The sequence below is a fragment of the Microtus pennsylvanicus genome, chromosome 3 (genome assembly GCF_037038515.1).
Source record: "Microtus pennsylvanicus isolate mMicPen1 chromosome 3, mMicPen1.hap1, whole genome shotgun sequence".
Lineage (NCBI taxonomy): Eukaryota > Metazoa > Chordata > Mammalia > Rodentia > Cricetidae > Microtus > Microtus pennsylvanicus.
In genome coordinates, this window is record NC_134581.1 from 105,576,810 (window position 1) to 105,598,520 (window position 21,711).

General features: G+C 38.4%; 1 protein-coding gene across 4 annotated transcripts; it reads right to left on the reverse strand.

Moving 5' to 3' along the window:
* Positions 1-198: 198 nt before the first annotated feature.
* On the reverse strand, positions 199-21,682 carry Fam76b (family with sequence similarity 76 member B). 4 transcript variants are annotated; one of them, XM_075966822.1, is made up of 10 exons: positions 21,391-21,626; positions 20,632-20,696; positions 19,989-20,043; positions 18,956-19,111; positions 16,963-17,162; positions 13,703-13,750; positions 13,442-13,522; positions 12,677-12,812; positions 9,904-10,005; positions 199-289 (listed from the first exon to the last, which is right to left on the reverse strand). In XM_075966822.1, the coding sequence occupies exons 1-10, from the start codon at positions 21,475-21,477 to the stop codon at positions 269-271; spliced, it is 951 nt and encodes a 316-aa protein (XP_075822937.1). In that variant the 5' UTR covers positions 21,478-21,626; the 3' UTR covers positions 199-268. The 4 variants fall into 4 exon arrangements, with proteins under 4 accessions (XP_075822937.1, XP_075822935.1, XP_075822936.1 ...); XM_075966820.1 differs by lacking the exon at positions 199-289 and adding an exon at positions 3,170-5,705 and having other exon boundaries at positions 21,391-21,682; XM_075966821.1 differs by lacking the exon at positions 199-289 and adding an exon at positions 3,170-5,705 and having other exon boundaries at positions 12,677-12,809.
* Positions 21,683-21,711: the final 29 nt, after the last annotated feature.

The following is a 21,711-nucleotide window of genomic DNA, read 5'->3' on the forward strand; positions in this document are numbered from 1 at the left end:
CATGAGTCAGCGACTTGTAGTTTTGTATAGGTTTTAAAGTCAAGGTCTTTAGGCTACTGGAGAGCTAAGATGTAAATCCATTTTCCGGCTTCCAGTCAGAGGAGTTTGCATTTGTTTTCTCTCCAAAACTCTTCTGCTGGATCACCAAGTGATGGCAGTAGAAAGACATGAGATCATGCCGTAGACACGAGAAGCCAGCTGCCTTGACTTTCCCCTGAGGAGGTGATGAGAATGAACCCCCTCCACAAGTGGAAGTCAGCCAGTGCCTTCATGGGCTTGGCCTGTGAAACTGTGAGAATCAGGGTTAATAATCCACCAGTCTAAGTTGCACTAGGTCAGGTGATCTCGGCCTGAACTTGCAGCCACCTTTACTAACAGCTCTTGCTTGTGCAGGCTTGTTTGCTACACCATGGAAGCTGACCAGCCTTTATTTGCTTCATCCCAGGAGCAGACCCTCTCTAACCTCAGCTGCCCTGATCATTAAAACTGTCTCCAGGAAAGGTCTTCAAAAAAGAAACCACTGGAGGCCAGAGATAAGGTGACCTCGTAGGCTTACTCTAAGAATCAACTACAGCCAAGTGACCGAGTAGTGGAAACGGGCAAAGTCGTCAAATTCTGGCTTTGTTTGAAGTTAGACCTGGTAGAAATTTTGAAAGAATGGGCAGAGTGTCAGAAAGAGAAGAGGCAGGGCAGTTCTGAAGACTTGGGCCCCGACTAACTGAATGGTTTCCACTAAGGTGAGAACACCAAGAGGGGCTGGTTGGGCTGCCATTTTGACTGGGGGTCGGGGCATAGCTAACAACTTTGAACATAATAAATTGAAGAGGTTTGGACCGGCAAGATCACTCAGCGGGTAGAGGTGCTTGTCTCTAAACCCGATGGCCTGGGCTTGAATCCCAGGGCTCACACAGGAGAGAACTGACTCCTGCTAGTGCTCACACCTCCACACGCACACTGTGGCATTGGTGTGCATCGTGTGTCTGTGTGTGTTCATGCACACATACCCCACACGGTAGATAAAAAGGTAAAATAGTAAGATATCTGTAAGAGGCTTAGACATCTAAATGGAACTGCCAAGTTGCACCGAGATACAGTGTGGAAATGAACGTGGATCTGGTCTGCTATTATATGTTTATGTAACACTAGACTTTAGAGGTAACATTTAAGAACCTAGGAAATGAATATTGTTTTGAAATTTTAAAAAGAGACACAGGATAGAGGCCTGATCACCTCTGACCTTTCCATATAAGGGATGAGGTGAGACTAAGGCCAGGGACAAGGCAGGAGACACAGGCAGCTGTGGCAAAGCTGGGCCCTGAACTTCTTCAGTTTTCTGAACACTTTAGTTCTTCTCTCAGCAGTGCAATCCCTTACAGCCTCTGTGCTCCCTGTAACCATCTGGTGTGTGCACATCTGGTCTTTGCACCTGTAACTCCAAGCAACTCCGGGCGAATGGAACGTCTCTACCAGAGTTCAGTTCCAGCCTATGTTCTTCTGTGGCACTGATACCGTTTGTTAGGAGGGAGAAGCAGGAACCAAAATTACACTGCAGCATACAACAGCCATTACTCAGGCGTCGCTGGAAGAAAGTGAGCAGACTCAATCAATGTCTCCAGGGACAACCGGGAGTGCTGGGTACATCCTTTTCCTTTCTTACTCGAACTTAATTCTACTCACATTTTTTTCTTCAGTACACACAAACTAAGTGTAATTTGGTAGGGGTGGTTGGTGCTGGTGTTCTGTCTCTTAAGAAAGGCTCTCATCACACAGGTCAGGCTGGCCTCAATCTCTCAAGTGTTGGAATTACAGGCATTCATAATGCTGTTTGCATTGCTTTTTTTCCCTCCTCACAAAAAAAGGGACAGTAATTTATACATCAGTCACTTAAAAGCAGCAGCTCAACCAATCCTGCTTTGTTTCTATTCCAAGCCATCTCTCCATGTGATTAGCCAAGCATTTAATGTATTTAGCAGCTATCACAAGGACTTGTAAAGAGTAATTACGTGATTATCACAATGGGAGATGATTCTTCAATCACATAAGATAACCAGTATACAAATTCCACCATTGTATAAATTTTTGAAAGAAAACCTTTTGAAATTTGTTCCACATTCCAAATGAGGGCCACCAAGTGATTGGGTATTGGAGAGCTTCAGGTACTACCTCAAGAGCTTTCATCCCCCTTGCAATTTATGAATAAAAGTGCCAATCACATCCTTTTGGGGTACCTTTCAATCCGACCTGGGGTTCTATTTCCTGCTACTTTGAAAGAAGCTAAACCTACCAACTGGGCAACTCTTTTATAGGGAGTGTTTCTCTACCAGAAACACTCAGATTAACTGTGTCTTTTCCTAAGTTTTAGCTACTTTTGGTGCCCTCTCTCTACTGCAAGTTGCAAAAACAGATCATTATTCCATCCTAAATTTTGGCATTCAGTAAGATTTTCCTCCTAAAAGCGCCTCTAGTCTATTCGTCTAGTGTTTGAAAATAATTAATACCAATGTTCAAAATAATGAACTGGTCCCTAACCACTGGCCAATGGTGACCAATTACTGCTCGTCTTATGTTTCTCTTTAGTCTAACTATGAACATAGATTCATTCAGTGCGTCAATGAATCACTTTTACCTTCTAGACTATGTTAAACTGTATATTCAGATTTGCTTATCCATGTCACTTAAGGCAGAATGAATTGGGCAGGATATTCTAATATTTAGTCCCAGTCATTTTCCTCTTATCTACTGCTAGGACTTCACTGGGAGAAAAAACTATGAACCTTCGAGTATGGTCGATAATGCTTTGCCTCAAACATTCATAATGAGATTCTCACACCTGGAAATATGGCACGCTACTGAACAACTGGGACTTTGCAGATATATCTAAGAGTGTGAGATGGGGAGAGTATGCTGACGCAGGAGGGCACAATACACCCTGTAAGAAAGAAGGGAGATTTCAGGAGGTGACTCTGGGCTCTGGAGGTAAATGGAAGGGAACTCTCACAGTGGGATGAGAGAGGGACTGACAAGCCCCACCCCCCCATATCCAGGACCACCCTGCTAACACCTTGATTTCAGACTGAAGTCAATTTTGGATTTGTGGCCCTTAGGATTTATTTTGTGTGTATTTCCACCCAAGTTAGAGTAATCTGTCCTAGTAGAATTAACACAAAACTTTTGGCATCCTTTTTATTGTGAAATAGTTGGGTTTAGAAAAAAAGTACAAAATGTCAACAGTCAGATGTGTACAGGTACAGTATTTCATTAATTTATACATGTGACCAGCATTAACAGGTTCATTGTAAAATGCATATTTAGACCAATACACTCTAAAGATGACCTTAATATTCACAGGCTATTAATACATGATAATTGGAGCTCAAATGGCCCTCACTGGGCTATGCTAACTGCAGTGAACAGGCTAGAAGCACAATACAGAACACCATAGTATCTCTGGACAGGTCCACATTTAAAGGGTATCAACTCATTCGGTCAACACACTACATATCTGGGACTGGGACTCAATTACTAATTTATACAATTGCAAAAAGAAAAGTTATAAAATAAGGTCATGGAAGTAAAGAGTTTGTCTAATTAGAACTGAACGGCCTGAAGTCCCTAAATTTAGGTTTCGGCCTTTCACTTTACAAAGCTTCACTATTTTAAGCAGATTCTCAATTTCCATGTTAGTTAACGAAGGACAGGAGGATTCCGTTTCTATTGTCTCCAATAAAGTACCAGAACTACACATTTAGAATTGTGACTACTGTGGATTGAAAAGTGGCCAGGAAACTGTAATACAAATAATTACAGAATTTAAAGCAAAGTAATGACTACTTTCTGAATGTAGGAAATCCTCCAAACGTAGCATCCACATTAAGGCATTATCTCCTATGGTTGAAAACAGTATAATAAATTAACATTATTTGTGAGGGCCTCATAAGAACAGAATGCCTTGCTTTTTCCAAATCTGACCCATTCAATCTTACTGTTACTTGAAAACTATGTGTTTGCAAATTGGTAGATTTTCCTTCACTTGTAGTAAACAACTGTGGGAAGTTTACTAAAACTTGAATAATTTAAAAAGAACTGTTATAATTACGTATGCTTTAAGAACACTAATCTTTGATATGAAGACCATTATAAACTTTGATATAAAAACAAAACCTTCAGAGCTGATTCAAAGAAGTTTAACTGCACATTTCTAAGAAAAAAAAAAGCCATATGTGGTTTCTAGAAATGCCTTTATTTTAAAATTCATCTCGAAACCACAACTAAAATAAAGTAATCAATTTCAGTTACTGGCTTAAAACCACTGGAGTTCAGAAGCTAATTTGCAATTTCACAGAATCTATTCCATACTATTGTATTCCTTTATAGACAATTTTATACTTTGAGACAAATTACTATAAATAGTGTCTGAATCTTACGGATTTCAATTATTATTCAGACCTAAGCACAGATTTGATTATAAAAAGTTATTTAATTTTCCAGATTTGTATTAAATTTACAAAGTATGGTGTACATAAATATTAACTTAGCAACACATTATAAAAAAAAGCAGATATATGGACCGTTATAGAAACATTATAAATTTTAAAGAAATTTCATATAAAAATAAAGTAAAACATGTAACTCACAAAATACAAACGTGAAGCCACACAACATAAAAATAAAATCACTCTATCAAAGCGGAGTTAAAATTAAATCTTTAGGAAAGTATTTCAACATAATTAAATGAACTCAATGACCAATAGTTTCCCTTATGATACAGAAACAAAGCACAAAATCACTTAAGTCTATATGCATTATCAGTTAATTCTTAATATGAAGTCTTGACAATTGATTTCTTTATGAAATTGGGTTCTGTACATATGCACTTATATACAAACACGTATTAACATGATTTTTAAACAAACCATATGTACAAAAGTTCAGCATTCCTATAAATAAAAACATTAGGTGGCAAAAGGCACTTGTAAGTAAAAATCTACAGTTTTTACAAAACAAAAACACATTTTATCTTGGATGCTGTACAGTAAACATCAATCCTATAACAGCAATGAAATGTTAGATTACTAAACTAATGTTAGTGATGTAACTTTTAAAAACATATTTACATATACTCTGAAGCTCTTTTAATAAAAGCACCATGATTCTCTAAATTTATGTTGATGCGAAGTAAAAATACAATTCCCAAAAAACCAGTGTTCACCATTTTCCTTGTTTAAAAGTTTTGCATTTCTAAATTGAAAACTATTTATCTGAAATCAGCATAGTGTTAAACAAAAGCAAAACACAAAACCCTGCTGCTGTTCTTCTAACCACTCCATTATTGCATGTTGCATTTTATATAGCGCACATACGTGCACCCCACAACCTTTAATACTATTACTAGAAAAAAGTTCTAGGTATCAAAGAATTAAGAAGTCACTCCAAACCAGCTGAAGTTTTATCTGCATGTTTACAACTTAAAAAATGCTGTGTCAATTATAAAAGTGAATAGGAAACACACCAATTTACTTGGCATGTAAAAATATTTTCCACTGCACAGAGCATAAGGGCTTCACAGGACCCTCAAATATACACTGTCAAGCAGAAATGCTACACAAGCGACCTTCTCAAGGAGATGTTAGCACGCTTCCACTCTTGTCAAATTTTTTACCCTTTGACAAGGCTGCAACCTGTTTGAGAAGTTCTCTGTTTTTGGCCTGTGAGAGACAAAAATTCAAGGTTTAAAACGTTTGAACTATTAAGTTATGCTGAAAACTACTACTTCATACTCTTTTTCATTTGTATAAAAATTTTATCAATGAAACACTAAGAGATCCATACATTTAATCTTTTTAAGGTTAGATAGGTAGAAAGAAAATTCTAAACTGGTTTATCAGCTCTTGGCAAATGTTAATAAAATTTGTCCAGAAATGGCAAGAGGCTCTCTCCCTACAAGATTCAAATTTAAAATAAGAAAAAAGGTTTGGTTTTTTTAAAGACATGAAAGCTATTTAAATTCATGTTATTCTACACCTGATATCATCAAAGAATGAACCGAATGTTTATTCTGGAGAACTTTTCAGAGAGCTGAATGAAGTCTTCCATTTGCTGTTTACTGATGTGCAGAAAAAGTATAAGACTATTTATAAAAATCATTCTATCATTTTGCCAAAGGTCCTTCTTAAAAAAACAATTTTTATTTATTTGTGTATACACACAATAAGATTGTGGGGGGCTCATTCCCTGTTCCCACCATGTGGGACCTAGAAATCAAACTCTGGTTGTAAGACTTAGCAGTAAGACACTGTTTGTTACCATTTCTTACCAGCCCCTGATGGTCCTTTCATGTGACGATGACTTTAGTATCATCTAAGCAAATTCCTAACAGTACTAGTATAATTTCATAAGAAAAAAACTCTTCTTTTTTTCTGGTCAAAGACTCAAAATTTCTCAGGGCAGTGGTGGTGCATGCCTTTAATCCAGCACTTGGGAGGCAGACGCAGGCGGATCTCTGTGAGTTTGAGGCCAACCTGGTAACTGGTCTACAAGAGCTAGTTTTAGGATAGGCTTCAAAGCCATGGAGAAACCCTATCTTGAAAGACCAAAAAAAAAAAAAAAAAGGACTCAAAATTTCACTTTACCAATAATCTGAATTTTCAGCTGACTATACAATGCCTGGTCATCAGACAGGAACACTGCCTGTAGGGTCCTGTTTGGTACCAGTGGTGCTTGTGGGAATTTACAGGTAGGACCTTCACTGAGTCTTTCTCATTCTTCAGTCAGATAATGGAAGTTCCTTGAGTAAACAGACATTTTACAAGTTATCAAGGCAGTTCTAAAGTTTCCAAACCAAAAGAAACAGTATGGAGCTTTGGCACTACTCAAAAAACAAGCAATCCTAAAATAAATCACACAAAGGGATGTCTGCACTACTCATAAGCTTAAGCTGTTACTCTCTGACAAATCCCAGTCAATGCTAGCCAGATTTAAATAGTAACAGTGTAGCTATGTATTATTTAACCAACAGACCCACCAGCTAAGAAGAGGAAAAAACCCAAGAAATAAATTTCAGAGTGCATACCAATAGGAAGGCACTCACCAGGTCTGCAGAGATAGTTACCAACAAGTATCTACACTGGCTTACCAAAAATTGAAACTCCACTTTCAAACAAGAAAAAATGAACTTACATTTTTCATTCTTATACTAAAATGCAGAACTAAAGAAATAGACCTTGAAGGCATTTTTTCTCTTTAATACTTTTGCAGCTGTTTTTCAATATGTATTTATAGATTTAGTCTCCCAATGACATTAGTAATTTGTTGATAAATTATATAAGACAAAGGCTTTAAGAAAAATGGTGCATTGGTTGTTAAATAAACTTAATCAGTCTTATTTTAAACATTTGCAATATAAACTGCAGTGCAGTATTTATACAGTGAGATTTTATTCTAATACTGACTTTATACCCTATAGAAGTCAATGAAATTATTATTATTATTTTTTTAATTTTTCGAGACAGGGTTTCTCTGTAGCTTTGGAGCCTATCCTGGCACTAGCTCTTGTAGACCAGATTGGCCTAGAACTCACAGAGATCCGCCTGCCTCTGCCTCCCGAGTGCTGGGATTAAAGGCGTGCGCCACCACCGTACGGCCAATGAAATTATTTCAATATTTAAGTCAGAAACATTTAAAAATGTCAGCCTAAATAAAGGAAGAGCGTTCAATGAATAATTACATAGACCCTGCCTAACTACTTACCCACACTTAACTGGAGGACACCTTATCCACAAGAGCCTCAAGGAGCTCAAAGAACTAATCACACAGCCACAGTGCAGTGGCCTGGGCATAAAAACATTCACAGGCAACTGCCCTCTCCTTTTAGCTTGTCTTACTAAAAAAGAGAATTTTTACTTGGCATTATTTGGTACTTAGGAGGATTGTATACCATTTGGGGTATAAATTTCAGTCTGTGTTCCTAGGTTTGATAGTTTAAAATATTTGAAGAGGTATTAGTGCAAGATAAACTTTGTTAATCATTATCTTCTGTATATCATAAAAGATTAAGAAAACAGACAGGAGTAAAGGGACAAGTCCAAGTACTTAGAGGCTGAAAGAGGATTTTGAGTTTGAGGCCAACTGGGCTATACAGCGAAGTACTACCTCAAAAGCAAAACAAAATGAGAAAATCATCAACTAGGTATACTCACCTCAGTAACTGCTACTAAAACAAGTGGGTGGGGACTATACTTAGCTGTGAAGAGTGTCTCTGGCAGAAACTTACTGTCTGGGGAAACAACTGCTAAGGAGGAGTAATCTGAATTGTGAGCCGATGCAGAACAGGGGAACGTACGGGTAAACCTAAGGCACACAATGTACGTATTCTACATCTCACTAATTACATAATCAGTTTCACCAGTAAGATGGGGGCAGTTCATAAGTCAGCTCTTATAAGGAGCATATATGAACAGCATATACAAAACACACTGACTACACACACACACACACACACACACACACACCCTCCCTTCTGTGTGAGTGTCTGCCATAGTGGCAACATAGAAAAATTCAACTAAGAGGAAGTAAGCTGAAGACACCAACCAGGCTAAAGCAAAAATGTTTCTCTTACAACTGATTATAACAAAAGTAATTGTTGTTCTTTGTAGCAGTGGGAAGTACATACCAGGTTAAATCAAACCTAGAAAGTACTTATCATGTTATTCTATAACTTGGAAGTATTTACTTCAGTACTTATGTTATAGGAGGTTGATTACAGCCCAGGTAATCATTCAACATAGCTTAATAAGAATAATATAAAACAGCATAATGGTTGGTGAGTAAAATTAGTTAACTAATGAACAAGAGACCATCTCTGAGGGAAGGTAATACATTTCCACAAATCACGAGCCAAGAACAAGTGCCCTGAACACATTCACCATGCCTCTGGTGCTACAGTGGATTCCTTTCAGATTCCCGCCACTAGTAAAAAGAGTTAATGAGCAGGGAATATATATCTGGACTTCAGGAAATATGTAAATATTATTCAATTATGAAGCATAGCAAACTACAACAGGAACAGAAAATATCCATAGGTGTTGCGGAAAAAAAAATTCAGCAGAAAATAAAACATACCAATAAAGTAATATTCACACACTCTTTTCAAAGCTACACCCTCCTTTCAAGTATCAAGTCTGAATATGACGTCATCTGTATGCTTAAGATTCAAAGCTGCTAAACCTAGGAGTTAAACTCAGGGGCAGAGAGCATTTGCCTAGCATGTGTGAGAACCAGAGTTTGATCCTAGAATGGCATAAATAAACTAATAAAACCCTGAGCCTGGTACTCAGAGATGAACTCTATGAATGTGACAATTTATAAACTACAGAACATGAAATAAAGGTTTCATAGCAAATGTGTAAAACAAACAAGTTTTAATAAGGAATAACCCTTTCTGTGCTAATGCTCGCTGTCTACCCTCTTTATGAGGGTGGAGACTCAGCTTCAGTTATTCTGTAATAGTGAACCTAATAAACTGTAACACTTTCAGACAGTCCACAGTTAAGGGCTTTTGATTTGCGGCACCTGCACACAACATAAAGGCCCTTCAATCATGGTCTTTGAGAAGTGGTTTTCTTTATCTACCTCCCTTCCGGTATCCAAAAGGAAATGGGAAGAATGAGTAAAGACTATATTTTCACCTTAGCTCAACAGTCAAGTGAACAGTCTTCACTGCTTTCCAGGAAGCCCACTTAATGTAAACGCTGTTTTAAGATTAGCAAAACTTTATAAAGTCAGAATTAAAACTGGAAATGCACAAAATAGGGGTAATAACACCAACTTACCTAAGTCAAGAAATACTACAATACAGATTTAAATCTCCAGCCCAATTCAAAACGTCACATAAATAACACCATTTACCTGAAGTTGTTCCACAGTTTCTTTGTGAGCTTTTTCCATACTGTTCATCTTAGTTCTCAAATTTGACTCTTGGTACTGAAAGTCTGCCTTCAGCTCCGTTAACTGAAATGAAAAAAAAAAAAGCCACTCATGTCTACATGTATCTATCCCTTCATAAACATACCACTTAAATAGTCAACACAGGTGCACACTTGCGATGCATGCAGGTGGAAATGTGGTGGCAGCTGCATCTTCTATGTCACTAAGAGCGGATTTCCTACTACTGTCAGGATTTTAATGGTAGGATCATCTTGGAGAAGTTGCTTTTGGATTAACTGGTCATACTTTCACAATGAGCATGCCAAAGAAAAGCTTAACAGTTTGTATCCTGGAGAGTGTGCCAACCAAATACACTTCACATGAAGTAAACAGGTTCCAGTTAAAATCATCTTTCAATGATGTGCAAATGTACACAACAGTCATCAAACAAAGGCAACAGTGTTTGTAACTGTTCCTTCGCACCCAGTCTTATGGACATGAAGCCATTACACTCCATTCACCTCTCAGCACAGAAACACAATCAATGCATGTGGAAAAGCAATTACTGTAAAATCTGAACCAAATTAGTTAAGTATTAAGAGAAAATTCAGTGGTATAGAGACCACGGGACAATGCTTCCATAAATATGAACACAAACAAAAGTGTAGTATCTTATGATTTAAATTTACAACCTACACTGCTATTAACAGAATACAGACACAGCTTCAGGGTTCTGTTGTTATGTAACCTTTCAAAGTTTGTACTGATTATCAAGTACCTAGTATATGAAAAGATGCAAAAGCCGAAAGGAAAATCGAGTTTTATACTCATCCTTCCAAAGGGCTTTAGTCCCTCTCCTGGGCCAATACTGTACATTGTAAACAGACGTCTGTTGTGAAACGCCAATCAATTCTTATACTACCAACTTTGGTAATTATTCTAGTTGCTGAACTGTGATCTGTTTCCAGACTGTCAACGCTAGAGGGTAAAGACACCATTGATTTATCTGCCTGTGACTCTTTCTGACCTAGTACAGTGCCTGGTTTTAAAAATCACTCAAGAGTTCAAACAGGGACAGGAAACTAACTTGATCCCTTTAGAATTATAAAGAAAAACATCAAGTGTGTAGTTAATTTTAGATACATAATTATTTTCCTTACAACCCTAATTATAAACTTGCTAGGCTTTTGATTTGCAAACAGTAAAGCAGGAAATGCCAACACAACAGTCTAGGGATAAAGGACCAAAGAGTCTACAATGGAGGTTCTCAACCTGTGGTTCGCAACCCCTTAGTGGGTTGAACAATCCTTTCACGAGGGTCACCTAAGACCATTGGAAAACACAGATATTCGCACTACAATTCACAGAAGTAGCAAAACTGAAGTTATGAACTATCATTGATGATAATTTTATGGTTAAGGGTCGGTCACACCATGGAAGGAGCTGGATCCTAGGGCTGCTGTATCACATACAGGGCTGCAGCACTGGGAAGGGCGAGGGCCACTGCTCTACAATCTGCTACTGCTAGTTTGCAGTAAATCTGGCATGTTATTTGACTTTTGTTCTACGTTAATGCAGACATAGCTGGCTTTGCGTGATAAATGAAAGCTCTGTGTACGCATTTCCATAAAAGCAAGTTAATTTAAAACTTCTGCTGTGCATAAAGAACCCCAAAATAGACAGCTACAACTGTCCAACTTTATATTACACACCAATGCCAATTTTCACACACTGAATTTACTCAAACTGTGGTACATACTAAAATAAAGAGGCTGCGCCTGTCTTTAATCTCAGCACTTAAGATGAAAAGGCAGGTGGTCCCGAGTTACAGAAGTTACACAGTGGCACTCTCTTTCAAAAGCTAAGAAGTAAACAGAGATAAAATGACGAGCGCCAGCCATCTAGTGTGGGAACTGCAGCCCTGGCACTGCTGGATGTGGACTTAGCTCTATTTACACCCTATTGAAACCGCTTAAATTTGACCTCCTTTTTTCTGATGGCCAGTGCCTTTTAAAGATTCTAGTCTTCTTTGTGCTCATTTCTTTTGTCTATTGAAAACACAACTAATGATTTTTAGGAGTCACTCAAATTATTTCATTGTTTTCCTAGTGGATGTTTGTCTGAGACCCAAGTATGCAGTCAGGTCCCTTCCAATGTGACACAGAGCAGCGCCAGCATGCTGCCCAGGGCAGCAGGAAGTTCGTCACACGGTCAGCACAGCACACATTTATGAAATGGGAAACCAAGACCTCAACTAGTGAGCATGTTTTACTTAAGGCCACATAAAAATGGCCAGGATTGGGATTTCATCCTGAATGTGGCTAAATACCATAAAGCCAGTAAATACACCTCCTCCTTCTTACAAAATGCTCTCTTAAACACTTATTGGTAATCACTACCACAGGAATTAGAATATTACTTCTCATCAGCTGATAGCTTGACAGAGACATATCAATCAAAGACTGTTTTCAATTACCTCTGAAACTACAGTAATTTATATACTCCATTTGTTATATATATTCCATATATCTCATTTTAAATTTATATGCTAACTGAAAACAAATGCTCAAAAATTACTACAATACACCATTTTTTAAACTTATCTTTATTAGATGTTTCAGACCCAATTTGGGCTTCTGTAGTTCTGTAAAAGTCATGCATTACAAACATTATCAGTTAAAAAAATTCTCCAAGGGCTAAATAAAAGCCAAAATGCAAATCTTACCAGGCTTCACTGAGCTATATATATTCTTACCTTTTTATCTTTCTCTAAAATGGTCTGGTCTCTTTGCTGTAAGAGACGCTTAAGAGACATCACTTCTTCTTTCAGTTGACTTATAAGGACAAAATTGTCTGTTCCCCCACTATCTGTTGACTGATTTATAGAGCTACTAAAAAGAAAAAAATAAAACAGAATTACATAAAGTAGAAGGAAAACCTGCAGATGTTCAAATTGCATAAATTAGACAATTCCACAAACATCCTTAAGGCTAATGCAAAAAAATATGTACCTGACAGAAATGGATGCAACTGGCAAATTACCTTACTAATGGCACACATTACATACACCTGCAGAAATATAATTCAGTATTAGCTTTTAGGGGGTCAATACTTCTAGTGTAAAGCAATAGGCAGCCAATTTGTACAGTAAGTAACATCAGCAAACTTTGGCTAATGAACTAAAAACAAAGTCATACTCATATTTTAAATTAAAACATTTCTAAGCAGGCCAATTTAAAAATACCACAGATTTGTGTTTCTTTTCCTTGAAGAACAATTACTATAATGTTCTATTCTCAGATTTGTTCTTTCCTCAAACCCAAGTTTATTCCCCAGTTAAAACAACATAGTTCAGTGCCACTTTCTTATTGCCAAAATTAAAATCTTCTTAACTGGTCATGTGACATAAAGAAGGTGTGTGAGACCCATGTTTCTATTCTCAGATAAAATATGTAGTAATAATGAACTAGAACTATTCAATTAAGTTTAATTTTCACAGTACTAAAGAATTCATTTTTACCTATCTCCATTAGATGGCTTAGATTCCAACTTGGGCTTTTTCTTTGGAGTTTCATTCTGAATTGCTGCAGAAGATTTATGGCTGAAAGCAAACATTAGCAGAGATGATTAGGATAAGACAGACAGAAGCATTAAGTGACAAGATACTCCTCCTCTGAAATAGCACTGAACATCACTAGTTTTGCTGATCTAAATAACCACATTAGAAAGGCAGATTTACATAAGTGCACTGCAAACACACAGCACACACCAGCATACATACCTCTGTTTCCACATTCCTTGCTCCTGCTCAGGACTTAGACTGCTGATTCTGAAAAACATGCAAGTAATATGATAACATTTATTTAACACAGATACATTTAACATCTTTCCCCACAGAATCAAACTGTGTTATCATCTTTTGTTCACAGAAGCTAGATAATCTAACACAGGGAACGAATCCCATTCTAAGAGGATAAACTTCTAGAGCAATGATTACTAGCCAGCTTAAATCTTTTAGAGACACGAACAGTGGTAGACTGGATCATTTAAGAATCTAGGAATGACAATGTCAACTGCCCTATTCATTCCATACAGAAGCCTGCATCTATCTGGTTATTCCAAATGCAGATAAACTCTTTCGCATAACTCGAGCTGGACCAGGAAATAGCTTATTTCTTTCATTTCTGTTTGGTTTCCCCTAAGCAGCCTCTCTAAAATCTGTAGTCTCTCCTTGGTCTGTACTGAATACAGAAGTCACACTGAACATACTGGAAAATTTCATTAAAACAACTGATTTCACTTAAAATGCTATGACTTCCTTTCCATTTTGCCATAAAATTAATTTCACTACATTATTTACGAACAAGAAACCATATTAATACAACTTAAAAAATGCACATGATCTAGGTTGTGTGACCTTTATATAGTAATAATTTATTACATAAAGGTAGTATAATGATTTATTAAAGCTATTTAAAATCCCACATCACATATCTGTGACAGAGGTGTAATTCACTGTTTATGGCTACAAGTGTTTAAGACCACCTAATACAGTACTAACATGTATAATATATATACTTATATAAGACCATTTTCAGTCTTATTTTGCTTTGTTTTGAATTTTTGAGACAGGGTTTTCCTGGTTGTCCTAGATCTCATTCTGTAGACCAGGATGGCCTCAAACTCACAGACATCCACCTGCCTCTGCCTCCTGAGTGCTGGGATTAAAGTCCTGTACCATCATGGCCCGCTCAGTTATGCTTTTAAGCAAAGTAAAATAAGGGATTAAAATGTACCCAGAAGACCAAAACAAACAAATAAACAGCCTTGAAAATCATATTACTCATATGGAGCTGTAAATGAAGAAGTGGGGAGAAAGGAGCTGTGATCCTATAAAGCTGGACACTTTACCTGGCAGCTGCAGTTGTAAGGATTTCCTCTTTATGTATGTAAGTATGTTTAAAACAAACCTCATTACATGTAAGCCTTCCCAAATCATGTAATTACTCATTAAGTAGCAACAGCACACTGATGATCTGTCAGAAACTCCTGGAATCTCCATCTTAGTGACCTGAGGATTGTCATACCTGGATCCAAACTGACTTTAGCGCTGTGCCCTGCTATAATGAACTCTCACCATCAATCACCATATCATCCATGGTCCTCAGAACCCAACACATTGGCTTGCCTATCCATATTAGTCATCAGATAAAAAAAATGTACCATCAGCCCTATGTATTGCCAGGTTCTGCATGTGAGGATTCAACTAACTGCAGAGAAAATGTAGGTCAGCCTATAGTGGTTGTCTGCAATGAACAATACAGACCATTTTGCCTTTTCTGCATAAATAACATAATGGACACTGAGTTATGAACATACCCACTGTGTGAGGTATTGCTAATACAGATCATTTACAGTGCTTAAGAAGGCATAGGTCATGCAAACACTAGACCACATCATGGAGACTGTAGCACTTTGGATTTTGGTATCCAAAGGACTTAGAAAGGATCTCCCGTGAATAACAAGGAATTAATGTATCCACCCCTCCAAAGGAGAAAAAAAAATGGAAAATTAACATTGTCTTTCCCCGCTTCCCTTTTAAAAGATTAGATGGCTGTCACCTAATTCTCCATCTTGGTCTTTGCTATCACGCTAGGAAAATTAATCCTGGAAAGACAGCCAGGGAAGAAGATCTAGGGTCTGAGGACTAGGACTTATGGTACATAGTTGTCATTCTTCTTGAAGCAAGAAACAGAATCAAGGCTTGTATTCACTTGCTCCTTGGGTTACTCAGATACTACTGAACCACATGTCACTGTATTGCAGTTTACCTTTGTCAGTCCAGGAAATATGGCAACATAATAATAAATGCCAAGGCCCCAATGACTCCTCACAATCTAAGAGGTGTTTGCTGGCAGTTAAGCTAAAACTTTTGTGTTGCAAAATGTGGCAGCCATTTGTTTCCTACATATAAAATCTTATTTTAAATAACTATATGAAATTCTAAAGATAAATAGTAAAATTTGGAGAAAAAACAAATTCTTCTGAAAAATGGGTACACATCATGTCCTTATTTACAATTTGCATTTACATATTTAATTTGTTTAAATGTTGATTTTTTTCCTACAAAATCTAAAATTACATCTAAACAGACCCTCTAGAGAGTACACACAGTTAAGATCTTACTACTACATAATTTCTCCTCGCCTGAAATCACTTTAAAAATTAAGATGTCTGATTTGACCAGCACTACTACTACACCTATGTTTAAAAAAACCCCAACTACCAACAAAAATCAAAAACATAGTACCCATGGTTAAAAATACTATCTAGTACGTTTTGAAATTGCCAAGTTTAACAATACTTCTGTAAGGGCTGGGCATGTAGCCCAATGGTAGAACCTGTGCTTAAGCACATAGGACCTAGGTTCAATCTCTACTACAAAAGAAAAAAAAAGTATAAGAGAAACAAGGGATTCCACAATCCGCTGTTTTTCTTCCTCGCTGTTTTAAATATGATTTTAGTAAGATAAAAGAATGGCAAGTGAAATTAACTTTGGGTCCTGGGACAAGTTAGTTTAGCAAAATCAAGGGCTTACTATGAAGCCTTCGACCTAAGCTTCATCTCTGGAAGCCACATAAGGTGGGACTCTACAACATCATCCTCCAATCTCTAAATTTGTGGTGGTATGCACACTCATAAGATTAAAAAAAAATAAATGAAACGTACAAACATAAAACCCTAAAATCTCATTTAAAATTAAAGCTTTTGTTAATTAGCATAATTGAAATGCCAAATAATGCAGATATATTTTGATATCACACACGAGAATTTTACAGATGAATTCTTTACTATTTTCATAACACTGAATATACTGTGTGGAAAATTTTCACAGTACAACCAGATACGAAGGCAGCTCACCAGGTGCAACACAAACTGCCCTAGTACCTTACCACTACTCCCATGATGTGGTCCAGGTGGTGTGCAAAGACCATTAGCAATGCCAGGAAGGGTTTTGACAAAGGATTTCAAAGTGCTTACTTGTGGTGGCCACTGCTGTGGCGATGGTGGTGGTGATGGTGGTGGTGGTGGTGTTTCGAATGGTGCTGGTCTTTCTCAGTGAGAGACGAAGATGAAGAATTGGAATGTGAAGACCCCAAACTCTTCCTTTGTTCTTTTGTCTTCTGCAAAACTCTCTTGTATGATAAGGTACAGAGCCAGCACAGCAACTTCCCATCGACCTTTAAAGAAAGTATCTGCATTAAGTGCATTGTAAACTAACCCAAGAGTGAGTCCAGCAGACTCAACTTGCAAATCACCCTTCACAGCACCTGGGCCACAGCATGAGTTTTATAAAAATGCAGAGTATGAATGCAATATGTGGATTTTTTAAAAAAAAATAAGACATCCGACACTTGAGATAATATTGCAAGAGATTATTAAACTGGCTGGGAGAACTGATTTATATACCTCTGGCACTGTTACAGCCCTTTAATTCTGAGACAGTAACTTTATTTATTTCTAGAAAAGAACTCCAACAGGGGCTAAAGAAATGGCTTAGGAGTTAAGAACACTTTTTTTGCTCTTACAGAGGACTTGGGTTCAGTTCTCAGCACATACATGTGACTCACAACCTCTAACTTCAGTTCTAATGCATTCTATAGGCACCAGGCAGACACATGGTAGTCACACATGCAGGCAAAACACTAATATATATATAAATAAGCTTAAAAATGTTTTTAAGAAGTACAAATGGCTAATTGTTTTTAAGAAATCTAGCCTGAATGTTAATCTCAGTGTAATTACCAAAATGATAGAGTACTTCTCACAATGGTAAATATATCACCTATAATCAATACTCATCATATTCAGTTTGTTTTTCTGTAGATTTGCCTATAGATTGCTAAGTCTAAAACCCTATTTACAGCCATTCACATAGCTAGAGCAGTTGGAAACTCCTGCGAACAGACATCACAGCCCCAACTAAAGCAGAACATGGTGGCGATACTCTTCCACGCTTCCCCTATCACACCATAAACACTGTTCTTTCCACAGGTCATTTACTACTGTCATTTAGTTTTAAAAATTGTTCCAAAAGCTGTGATGAACCTAGGTTATGTTTTGTTCAGGTATTATCACTCTCCTGGCCCTGGGTTCAATTACATTTACATATGAGCTGTCTTGAACAGACACAAGCATGTAATGGTTATGGGCAGGCAGGAACTTAACCCTGCATTCCCTTTACAAGTCACAGCCCGCCAGCCACTGGTGTTTCTGGCCGTTTCATGGACCCCAACAACTGCAAATAATGAGATGAACCACGTGAGTCCAGGGGAGAGTGACTTCTATGGACAATTAAGATAAGAGTTTCTGCCTTCTTTCATTTCATACAGAAAAGGCTGGAGGGACATGTCCTACAACTAGGGTACATACAGTGCTGTGGGGTATCTGGGTAAGCCCCTCAAAGAGACAGTCATCCTCCAAAGCAACTGAAACTGACAGACAACAGGAGGCCTGTGTGAATGCTGAGCAGCAGAATGGCCATTGTACACGTAATAATTAAGTCACTGTAGGCAGAGAGAAACAAACATGAGCCTAAACAAAAGGCAGAATGCTAACTTCGAATTTTATGTGCTAATGTCAGTGGGTGTTCTCGTCACATCAACAAGTCTAAGTAACTTCAGTGAAGGGACTTACTGCAAACTGAAGTGAGGATAACAGGGCACAACAGCTATCACAAAATGAAAAACCTTGACAGCTTTACTGTACTGTCACGCTGCTCTGGAATTCCTTGTTTTAAACGGCCCTCCAGCTGTAGTTTAAAGAGCTACACAGGCACACAGCATATTAAGCACGGCTGATTTTTAAAGTCGTCATCCTAACTACCAGCATGATCACACGGTCCACAGACAGATATGCTGCTACTCCCCTCCTGCTTCCAGGTGTCAGAAACGAATGTCTGAGAGGTATACTTAGAGTAATCGCCAAGCTGTTCGGTATTTGATTTCTAGAAGATGGCATGACTAAAACATACTTTTCTTCTTCCTTCCTCCTTCCGATCAAAAGCACACTGCTGTTTGCACTGTTCACAGGTCTGAGGCGGTCCATATTTCTTTTCTGAATTGGTGCAACGCTGACACTTGGTACCAATAAATGCTGCAATTATGTTACAGTATTGACAAGGTTTGGGCTGAAAAATAAACACATTTAGTTTAATTGAGCTATTTAAAATTTTGTTGTGTAAGACACAATCTGTGTTGGTAAAAATTTAGGGAGTTAATGAAAGAAATTAAGCTAAAATCATTTGTTTCTGCCAAGTACGTGTTCAAAGTCAAATATGGGTCTATTCATTCAACTAAACTTTATTATGACAGTTAAGAAGTTCAACTATGCATGCTCAGAAATCTGGCCATTGGGGGAAACACACTCAGGGCTTACATAGCATTTACATAATACAAAATGTGCTTATGAGGTTAAACAATTATTCACAGAAGTCTCAAGAACCTATAATCTGAGGAAATGAACCTGTAGTAAATATTAGTTGACTTAACTGTTAGATCATTTACTTAACTAAAAAGAATTTCATCGAACGTAAGTAGTTGTCACAGTAAATGACAATATAAAAAACTAGCATAAGCATATTCAGTTTAAGTAACAATAAACTTGCCTTCTTTGAGATTCAGGATAGTATGGAGGCTTAAGGCCAGCAGCACTTGACCTATATAGCATGGGTAACATCTACAACCCATATGTGGCCAATTTGTAACGGGAGACTGTCATTAGTTTTGAACCCTTCAACTATGGCCACAAAAAAAGTTCCAGAAATTGGGGGAAAGTATGATTACATTAACACTGTAAACAAATAGGTTCGCCACATTAAGGAATTTGCTGTAATTGTATCTTCACTCCATAACATATAAAGCATGCACTTGTTTTGAAATGCTTTCATTTTCCCATTAAGTCTATGGAGCTTTTCTTCCACGATTATTCCCTATGCTGATTTAAAACTGGGCTGTTTTATGAGGGAGTCATGAACAACAATGACAAGAAATGAAAAACATACTTACCGTTCCAAACTGCTTGACATTTTGAGCACACTTCTTACAAATTGTGTTAGTTTTGCTGAAAAGGAAATTATATCCAGGTGATTACTCATATCCCCTAGGGAGGTAAAACATGCTCATCTGTAATGAACGGACGAGTCAAAAGATTTGTAGATTACTTACTCTAATTCACAACAAGTAGCTTCTTAAACCATGCTATTAATTTTAGGATGATTGCAAAGTTATTTCTCTTAAAGACAAACTTTCCATATTAACTTATTAGAGACAAGGGTCTCAAGGTCTTAGGATATGTGTGTCAAGGTTGGTTTCTAAGTGGTAATTCTCCTGCCTCCACCTCTAAACACTGTGCTTACAGGCAACCAACTTACTCTGTAATTTTTGTAAAGAAAACAAAGCAAAAGCCCTATTGTGTTTCTCTGCTTCTAAACTTCTCTTACCAATTTTTCATGTTCAAATTAAACCCTAATTCTAAAATAAACACCAGGACATTTTAGTTAATGTGTTCTCTCATACTATGTATAAAAGTTCTTAATTTTAAATTCCAGAAGCATAAGTATTTTTTCAAACACTTTTAACACAAATATGACAATCCCCAGACATTCCTTACAGGAATTTTTAACAGTGAAAATGTGTTCAGTATACAAACCTCTCCTGCTGAAATTCTGATCTGCAGTAAGTACATTTTACAATAGGATGTGCAATCCGACATTCCTGTAATAAGAATACATTAGTCAGTATTTATAGATCCAATCTCACTTTTCTGGTAATTATTCAACCCAGTCAAGTGTCTGAAATGTTAGTAAAACCTGGCTGGCAACGTAAACAACTGAGTGACTTATCCCATCACTGGCTAGACACAGTATAATTTCATGGGGAGGCCATAGATATTTTTTATTTATATTGGATGTGGTGGGATATGGAACACATAAATTAAGGAAGCTGTCAGGATTGACTTCCAGGGACGGTTACATGTGTTACTTTGTACATCTATTTTGTAAGGTGGCTCACAGACAGCATCTCAGCTTTTACAGGATGGGAGGTGTTCCAAATCAGAGCACCCTGTTCCCAAACCAGTCGCTTCACTTTCCGGGACAGGAAGCAGGATGCCATCAGCTCTGCAGCTTCGGGTTCGGGTTCCTAGCAAGAAAGTGCAAACACTGCATCCTGCCTCCCAGTGGAAGGAGAGGGCAGCCCCTGACAAGGCTGGGGTGAGATCAGAGTCTGCATCGGGTCTCTGCGACGCTGTGGACTGGTGGCCGCCAGGCTCAGCCCCACCCGAGACCGCCGAGTAAGGCGGAGCCGGCCCCAGCATTCGAGCAGGCGGGACGCAGATACCCCGGTCTCGCCCACCTGATGCCCGGGACCCGGAGCGGATCGGTGCGCCGAGCGCCCGGTGTCCACCGACCTTGCAGAGCTGTTGGCCTTGCGACAGCTCCTCGAAGGGGTAGCGCTGCGTGCACTTGGTGCAGGCATACAGGGCCGACGCCGCCATCCTGCTTTCGAGCTCCTCCGCGCGCTCTCAGGCGGGGCCTCCGGGAACTCGGCTGCCCCGCCCGCGGGCTCCTCTGCCGCTGCAGCCCCTACCTAGCGACCCCCAAGGCCCCCGTGTCTCCCTCCGCCTCTGCCGCCGTCCCGGGACACCCTCTGCAGCCCGCCCCGCCGCTCCCGCTTAGGCCCGGAACGCGGCGGAGGGAGACGAACCGGGCGCTGGGCTGCGGATTCCGCT

Bases quoted from the DNA above. Each gene is read 5' to 3' on its own strand.
- Fam76b (XM_075966820.1), bottom strand. From the start codon at position 21,477: ATGGCGGCGTCGGCCCTGTATGCCTGCACCAAGTGCACGCAGCGCTAC. The intron at 20,697-21,390 runs GTCGGTGGACAC...TTCTTATTACAG, and splicing joins AAGGCCAACAGCTCTGCAAG to GAATGTCGGATTGCACATCC. The intron at 13,751-16,962 runs GTAAGCACTTTG...CATGTTTTTCAG, and splicing joins CACAGCAGTGGCCACCACAA to AATCAGCAGTCTAAGTCCTG.